This window comes from Lipophrys pholis, assembly GCF_963383615.2.
Source record: "Lipophrys pholis genome assembly, chromosome: 6".
Taxonomy (NCBI): Eukaryota; Metazoa; Chordata; class Actinopteri; order Blenniiformes; family Blenniidae; genus Lipophrys; species Lipophrys pholis.
The window spans coordinates 31,133,628-31,142,658 of record NC_137629.1 but is presented as its reverse complement, the minus strand read 5'-3'; the positions used below and the strand labels follow the sequence as shown (position 1 = coordinate 31,142,658).

General features: G+C 42.6%; 1 protein-coding gene across 1 annotated transcript; it reads left to right on the top strand.

Annotated features, from left to right (window-relative positions):
- Positions 1-1,136: 1,136 nt before the first annotated feature.
- Positions 1,137-8,814, top strand: hopx (HOP homeobox). Its single transcript, XM_080466256.1, has 2 exons — positions 1,137-1,477; positions 8,529-8,814. Exons 1-2 carry the CDS (start codon positions 1,325-1,327, stop codon positions 8,604-8,606), a joined length of 231 nt encoding a protein of 76 aa, XP_080322382.1. The 5' UTR covers positions 1,137-1,324; the 3' UTR covers positions 8,607-8,814.
- The last annotated feature ends 217 nt before the right edge of the window (positions 8,815-9,031 follow it).

Here is a 9,031-nt window from a genome sequence, read left to right as displayed (position 1 = left end):
TTGTTGTAATGAAACTACAGCAGCAGCGTTTCTGCCGTCTACACAGAGACACGTTCAAAAAGTGCAAAGTTTGTTTGTTTTTGAAGTGTAAAGGGAGAAATATCAGTTTTTTGTAAATACCTGGCTGCGTGTAAACAACCAGAAGACGCTCAGGTGTCGACAATCACACACTCGGGCACAGGTGAAACACATCAGGGTGGCGAGCGGCAATCAGACACAGGAGGGGAAGTCAAACAGCCAGAAACCGATGACGTGACAGTTCTGCTTTTTTTATTTCTTCATCACAAACTGCAAATTTTTTCCTTGAGCAACTTCCTTGTTCACATCCTGTATTAACAGACAGAAAATACAGTTAAAGGAAAGTTTCATATGTGTGCCGTGTTCCTTTATAATTATAGAATATGGTCACATTGCAAACGCAGAGAAACAAACACCTACACACTAAATATTCATTATTCAGCCACGATGCCTGTTTTCTGGAACAAGAGAATCCTTAATTTTGTGATTTATTGGACACATGCTTCACTTATGTGTGTTAGTTTGATTTAAAATGTGATTTTACTGTGTTTTCTTATTGTTTATTTATCACATTCTGATTAAAATCTCCTGGTGAAGGAAAAAAAACAACAACACACAATTCTCTAAATCTTAATCTCCTCCTCCAAAAATATGTTCATCGCATCATTTATTTTATTTTATTTTTTTCTAAATTTGGAAGCACATTTTCGACCTCTAGAGGACAGAAACAGACCGAACCTCGGAAATCAAGAAACACATGAAATCACCGCTGTTCTGTGACGGGACGCGTTGATTCGATCCGCATGACATGGAAACTATGAACAACCTTGTTCAACTCAAACCCAAAGAATAAAACGTGCTGTGAGACGCTTCGTGTAAAGCCGCTCCTCGACCTCCTGTTTAATGTAAAACTTTTATTGTACCACAACATATAAATCTGGTGATTTACGGTGCTTACCTATGTATTCCCGTCTGAGCGGGTTTCACTCTCCCAGAACAGTTTGGGGCTGCGGTTGTGGAGCAGTGTGTCCCTCCTCCTCCTCCTCCTCCTCCTCCTCGGGTGTTGTGGAGGCAGGGCTCGTGCAGTGGGTCTGGCCTGGTGACGCGCCTCTGTTGACAGTAGTAAAGCCTCCACACACGGCCACACGCTGCAGAGCTGTCAGTGCGTCTTCAGCCGCTCCATCCGCGCGTCCAGCTGTGCGCACAGCCCGCATCCCGACCCCCCGAGCCGAGAGACTCACAAACAACGACACCCCCCCCCCCCCCCCCAAAAAAAAAAAAACAACTAAAGGATATAAAGGGAATTATGGCTTTGCAGACGATGCAGTCGTGCCTGAAGCTGTCCGAGGACCAGGTCAAAACTCTGGAGTACAATTTTAACAACGTCAGCAAGCATCCGGACGAGACGACGCTCATGTTGGTGGCGGCTGAGTGCGGACTGACAGAGGAGGAAACCGAGGTGAGGACCAGCCTGAGCAGCTCACACCGCCTGAGTGCTCAGGATTTATACCAACATTAACTTTTAAACCTTTTCTAATCGATAATATAAATATATATATATAACTTATTCTGTTGATTTTACTGCGCAAAACTTCCTCCAAATGAATCACATTTCATCCACAAACACTCATGTTGTCTCAATTTCTTTTCATTTTAAAGTTTGATTAGTTTCCATTCAGGCAGTTAATTCTCTGAACTCCTAAAATAACACACTAGAGTGACTTGCACGGGGAGAGAAGTGTCTTTATTAGCCGTGCAAAGTAGTGGTACAATTTAACATTTGAATTAATTATTAGAGATAAAAGCAACCCTCAGTTCCTTTTTGTTAGTTTGCACTTTTATGAGGTAAATACTGCTCACATTGACTTTATGGGAGGTTTTGATCAAAAAGACACAACGACTCAGGCTCGCTTTCATTAAATAAAACATAAAACACCCGTCAGTGCTTCTTTCCTTGCAGTGTAGTTAATCAACAGTAAATGATTCATGACCTGTGCAGGTTAATGTTAAACTTTCCTCGGGGGTCTTTTATGAGGGGTCCAGTCAGGTGACCTCTGAGGAAAACAAGCTCACACGGTGAATCCAAACCAGATAGATAGAGTCTGTGGACGGTGTCGTTCTCTCTGAATGTGTTGAAATCTCACCGTGTGACGAGACAATGCTCGTCTGAGTGTAAAGTGACCACCGAGGCCGCCCGGCCGCCCGCCAGTGGAGCAGCTCCAGGTTTGTTTTTACTGATGAAGTCACACCGGAGTTGAGTTTCCTGCTGCTCTTTCAGGTCCGCCTGCAACTGTTGTTCATCCTCCCAAACAGTGAGTCATGGTGCAGGCTGACGGAGGCTCTGAATGACAGAAAAGGAGCCGTTAATCACACAGTGAGGGGTGGGGCTCACTCATGACATCTGTTGGGAGTTTCATTAGCTGGCGATGTGGTCACTGTTCATGCCTCCGCTGCCTCAGTGCATGTTTTCTGATCTGGTCACGAGAAAGGAATCTTTCAAAGTCTTGTTAATGATCCAAGAACTTCACATTTTCATGCACACGTGAAATATTCTCCAGTTTACAATACAGAGAAATGAACATTTGACACGCGTGTTCTTTATTTCACGGTGAGCGTGTGTCAACTGATAACGGAAATAACGACTTACGACAGCGCAATTTAAATTCTTGAAAATAAACTGAAAAGTTAAACTTTAACTGGACTTGAAAGGTGCAATATGTTCTAATTTTTTATTGTAAAATGAAAATAAACTTGAATAATAAGCAGAAAAAGACAGAAACAACAGTTCAAATGTTGTCACAAAGACAAATGTGTGACGTTCTTCCCAAAATCTGCTAATATTGCAGCTTAACCAGGCTAGATTAGTGTTTCAATACAAGCTTCAACCACAAGGTGGCGTATTGAGTCACAGAAAGAAGCAGCAGGATGAATAGCTACCATTATTTTACCGTTGTTATACTTAACCGAACTACAAATCGAGAAAAAAACCAGGCGAATGATAAGCATTACTTAAATTGACTCAACAGTGCCACCTAGTGTACAACAGAGGCATGACTTCGATTTTGCCCTTTTAACTTAAGTTGAAGAAGTTTACACAAAACTTAAAATTCAACCTGTTTCATAATGTATGCTTGGAAAAAAAAACAACCAGGTCATAAAAAAAACGAATAGTGTGTTGATAGAGCTTCAAAGTGCTACCACCTAACAAGTACTGGAATGGAAAATCTGTTAAGATATCTCGGGGGGGGGGGGGGGGGGGGGGGGATTTTAAACGGAATGATTTTAGTTTTAATTGCCTTAACGATGACACAAAGAATAAATGTTAAAATAGGCACTATATACTGATGACTAATCCATTTATTGGGTTCTCGCTGCAGCTTCAAAGCTTCGAAAGTTTTAAATACTATTCAAAATAATCAAATACTGTTAAGATACAGCTTTCGCTCCAGTAATGAAGTCACCAGCCAGCAGCCCGGCATTTTAATTATGCAAACCTTTGCTTTAATACTGAGGTATTTAGTCTCCCTCACCCCTCACTCCCACATGTAAACACTCCCACCACCTCTCCTCTCTGAGGAATGCCTCTGGCTTACTGTAAAGTCCGGGCATCTGCCACATCAGCAGCCAGATGTGAAGCCTCAGAGCACCGATAACGCCACAAAGCATGCTGAAGCTATGCAGGCACCACCAGATACAGCAGATCCTGGTGAGAAAACCCTCAGAAACTCTGTATTTTTACTTTTTTTTCTCCAAAAAGCAAAATGGCGGATGTCTCCTTTTTTTTTTACAATCCATCAAACAAACAGGGATTTGTCCCCACATGCAAATCTTTGTCGTACGAGTCTGACGCAGCTTCAGACTCGTTTTGTAGGCAAATTTCTGAGCTTGTTGGTTTTGTGGAGGACGACAGGTGAGCGACGGGGCGTTCTCACATGGCAGGTACGAACGTTTCAGCCGCCGGGACGTCGGACACGTGTTCAAACGCAGTTTTTCCAGTTCGGCCTCACGGACCGGTTTCACCACGCTCAAGTCACGAAGGCACCGACCTGTCACATAAAGATTCTCTTAGAGTTTTATGACTTCATCAGAACTAATGTCCCTTTGGAAAATGAATGTATGTAATGAATGTAGTTCCATTAAAATGTAGAGTGAAACTACACGTGACGTGGGAAGGGCCCAAAATGTTGGTAGAATACTTCAACTTCAGCTTCATTGCACTGATTAAAGTTCTAATCGAGAAAACTTTAATAGCTTAATCAAAAGAATAATCAATTTAGTATTTAACGAAATCATTAGTAAAAACTTAAAGAACTGCTCATAATACTCAATTATTCTGCTGAAGTCCAGTTGTGTTATGAGGACTATTTATTTTTTATTAATGTTTTGCATTGAGTTCAACATTTCAGCAAAATATTGTGTTTTGAAACCATACCAATCTTGTTCCTATGGTAACAATAGAATTATTTTACCCTGTGGGTGAATTAAAACTGAAAACCAAAAAGCAGCTTGTTCTCCTAGTGGCCACTTGTGATTTTGCAAAATCAATATATTGTCAATCCCATCGATTCTTTCTGGATTATTGTCGCCATCGAAATGTATAAAATAATTTGACCTATTAATATTAAGTAATCTGTAGCATCTGCTTGTTTTTTTGTTGTTTTTTTTTGTCATCAGTGTAAAAAAAAAGGGAAATTTTTGGAAACTAATGTAAGATTAATAGATGATATGGTCATTCTTCATGTTTTCCATCCGTAGATGGAAGCAGCGGAGTGACGTCCAAACTGTTTTTAAGGAGTTCCAGATTCAATCAAGCGAAAGTTCCCAGGAGCCTGATACTGATAATAATAATGTAAACGGTGAAGAGGCGTCTCCTGGTATCTGATGCTCGCTTTTCCATTTTCTCTTCCAAAATGAGAAAACCCCTCATCTTGAGGCAAATGCTTCATCCTGTTGAGATGACAGAGACCAGAGTGCTTTATAAAAAAAAAATCATTCAACCTGCCAACATGTCAATTTATTACCATTTAATCATGTTTGTGCCAAAGAAATAAGGATTTTTGAAACATGCGAGGTGATTTTGATCACAAGACTTCGTTTAACCTGAATTTCTCAAAAGAAATAAATATAATCTCGACGGCTCCAATCAAGGTCGGATGTTATTTGTGTCAGAGTAGCTTTTGATTTGTTTGTTAGTTCTGTTTCTTCATACAAACATTAGATGATAAGTCCCATTATACGTTAATAATGATGACATGAACATCAAATGATCTCTGATGTAGAAGTGGCCGTTAGTTTCTATGTGGAGAAACAGAGACTCGCTGTTTCAGCTTTCCGTTCTCATGCGTAATGGAAAATGTAAAAGCATTTGAGAAAGCTGCAGAGGTGAAGACATTTCCGAATATGCAATGCCTGGAACAACAAACCTGTTCATGGTAAATGGAACAGATGGAGCAGTAGAGGATGGATCCCGTCTCCTGGCATTGAGCCTCCGGTCGCCTCCAGTTCAGAAAATGAATGGACGGACTGTAAATATACATAAATATCTCCGTCAGCACACAGACGTGTGTATATTAGAAGGGTTGGTAGTAGGGCTGAGTGATAAATCACTAAGTAATCGCCATTGTGATAATATGAGTAATAAATAGAGGATAATTTCTGCAACGTACACGTTTCCTGTCATAAATAAATGTTTAAATTGACCGTCACATTTGATTTGGAGAATCTGATGAACGTCTACTGCATTAGATCTGGTATTTCTTCTCATTATTTCAAGAGGTCAAAGGTCAAAATGATCGAAAACAACAAAGTCAATCGTGCACAATGGATCCCAGCATCGACGTTGTGCTGTGGTGTCGCAGAAGATCGACCGAAAGGCGGTAAATTAGTGTTTAGACACGATCTGCATCGCAACATATTTGGCCAATCGGATGAAGTCTTACTGGAATAACTGCCCCCGACTGTTTTCTGGAAGAACGAACCTCAAAGCACAAAGACATGAACATCGTCTGCGTAAGTGCTTGAATTGAGCTCTACAACTCTGTTTTTACACATTATATGTTGACCTGATGTCAACAAACCGTAACGTGTGAAACGTCCATTTGGTTCAAATCAGGCCCAAGAGAAAGAGCACTGTTATCTAAACACTCTGATTAGGTGTTGAGGTTAGATTATATTTATCACATTACTTTGTGGCCTTGTTCTTCGTGACGTTTTTATAGAGTATGCAAAATTTCCGTTTGCGTTTTGGGGGTCTGTTTACACGACAACGATTGCTCGGAGCCGCTGGGAACGAAACGTTTTGAAACCGGCACACAAGGTGGAAGTTTTTAAAACATTCCTGTATGAAATGATGCGCTTTCACTTTGAAACGGGGAAGAAAGACTGTTGTGGATCTTTACTGCGGCTCTGGAGTGATTAATCGCTCCGGTTATGGTCTGGCACCCCCCGGGGGGAAATATCTCAGCAGAGTTTTTTATTTATTTATTTATTTATTTATTTATTTATTTATTTGCTCCGTAAGGAGGAAATTTTCATACAAGAGAAGGTTGACCTTTTGAAAGGCTCGGCTGCAAACTGCTGGCAGGCCTCTGTAGAGACGTTTCACCTCGCTGAGGCTCGTGATCCAGCCCATTCTGTCTTCCCATTCAGCGTGGAAAAAAAACAAAGGTGGGAAAAGCTGCGGCGACCTGACGAGAGCAGCGCGGTGCAGGCGGGGGTGAGCCGGAGGTCGCCTCATCTCACGTTTGTGTGTTTCCCCCCCCCCCCCCCCCCCCCTTTGGCTCTCTTTGCTTCCCGACCGCCGTTTTGTGTGTCGAACAAAAGCCGCGAGTGGAGGAAGGTTCAAGCGAGCGAACACACCCCGGCCCGCCACTCCCCCGTTTCACATCAACAACCTTCACAATGGACGGCGGGGCGGCGTGTTTGAGGCTCCCACCACAGAGCAGTTTATTTGTTTTTCAGCGCAGCAGTTTGGGGAAAAAGAAAAAGGCCTCCTTATGTAATCGAGCCGGCAGGAGAAACCGACACAAGCGCCTTTGTTTAAATCTGATGGTGATTCTTCACGGACGGCGGGCGCTGTGATGCTTTTGGACGTTTTGTACTTTGCGTGTAACTTTATGGCGGGAGGGGGGGGGGGGGGGGGTTGCAGCGGGGTTCCGAATCGATGGAGTCTTGAGTGCCGGGCCAGACGACTCCAAATGGAAATCTCGTGTGTCTTCATCAGGAGATGTGAAAATCGTCCAGCCTCGGTCTGGATCCCTCCCGTTCCCCTTCGGCGTCACCGACATTACATCACCGCTGTGGTGAACCCCTCGATGGCGACGGCAGCCGGTTCGGGTCACGGGTGCTTTAGTGTCAGAGTGCAGAGAACTTCAGGCTCGTTCAGTCTCTGTGTTTTCTCAAAATCAGATGGAAATATTCTTCTTCTTTTTTTTTCCTTCTTGTGGTTTTCCCCAATAAAAGTGAGCCTCGGGGTCGATACAGAGCCTCTGTGAGTCGTGAACCAGCAGCACCGAGTGTGACTGTGGTGTGATTCTGCGGACGATGGCGTCGGGCAGCGACTCCACTTTGTTTATCCAACATCGAATTGTTTATGCTCGAGATAAGAAACTGTTTGTTTGAGCAGATTTTTTTATTTTTTTTTTAAAAACGATATCACAACATACACGACATCAGAATTAGCCCGGTAACGTTCTAACTCTGTGTAGGAAACTAATAATAGGTGTTGCAGCATGTTAACACAGGAATCTTTGCATAATATGAGGATATTTATTATATGATGAAAGTCTCCTTGAATGTCTTTATGTGGTTAGAAATGTAAACAAGTGGCTACAAGCATGTTTTATTTTATGTGCCTGCTGCTCACTAGTATTCCTTTTATTTGGTCTTTTTCTGGACAATGATTCACACTTTTTGTTTGCCGAATCATTAGCAGCAGTCAAAGCACACTAATATTAAATTTTTTGTACGTTTTCATGTGCTATTTGTGTTTTGCTCCGGATGGAAAAACAAACAAACAAACAAACAGGCGTCTAGGATAGTGGTGTTTGTACCGTTCCTCTTAAAGGGGCAGGCACAAGAACTAAAAAGTTAAAATGACCTTAGGTGGCAATTAAACGTTCACGTTCTATATAGAAATCACATGAATGTGAACTTTAGATAAATGATGGTTTAATTTCAACGAGTGAAAAAATCCGATGGATCCAATCCAGCGTATTTAGTTTATCAGTTGACGTGGAAGCAGGTGAACTATTTCTGCAAAAGAAAGAAGGGATCAGAGCGGCTATAAGTTTTAAAGACATATTAGAAAGACGAACGTCCGGGGCGTTTCTTTCTGTGCACCAGTTAAACGACTCATGTAAACGTGACCTGAAGCCTGAGGATGGACATGGACCTTCATTCAGAGGAGCAGGAATCGGTTTACGTCACAGCTCTCGTGTTTCTCGGATAAAAACAAAACAAAACAACCTCCGTGATGGTTGTTGACTCCCGTTTCTCTTTGTCTCCTGCAGAACTGGTTCAAGCTGCGTAACGAGCAGTGGAGGCAGGCCGAGGGTCTCCCGCCGAAAGAGGGATCGGTGTTCGAATGAGACTTTCCTCACCTCCTTCGGGATGGAGATTTATTCCTCGCGGACGAACTGACCTCCTCTCTTCTCCTCCTCCTCCTCCTCCTCCTCTTCGTCTCTGTATCTATGAAGCTATTTTATCTTGTGGAATGTGAAGGTGCTTGTGTCTTGTTGTTGTTGCCAATTGTAACCCGCCATGTTTACAGAAATAAAAACATTATTATTGAAAGTCGACCTGCGGTGGCCGCGTGTTTTGCGGCGCGTGCGAGGAAGTTCTACGGTCGGAGGTTCTGGAACGCAGGGGAGCGAGCCGAACGCCTCACACGACTATAAAAGAAGTGAGGAGGGTCATGATAGACACGGCTGGAACATGTGGGGATAAATCTGTCATTGTGAGCTAAACAAACGTCAGGTGATGTCATGTCATTGTCTCTCTCTCTCTTTCTTTT

What these genes read in the sequence shown, in the direction of transcription:
- hopx (XM_080466256.1), top strand. Translation starts at nt 1,325, where the DNA reads ATGGCTTTGCAGACGATGCAGTCGTGCCTGAAGCTGTCCGAGGACCAG. An exon ending in TGACAGAGGAGGAAACCGAG is followed by an intron (nt 1,478 to 8,528) that starts GTGAGGACCAGC and finishes TGTCTCCTGCAG; the next exon opens with AACTGGTTCAAGCTGCGTAA.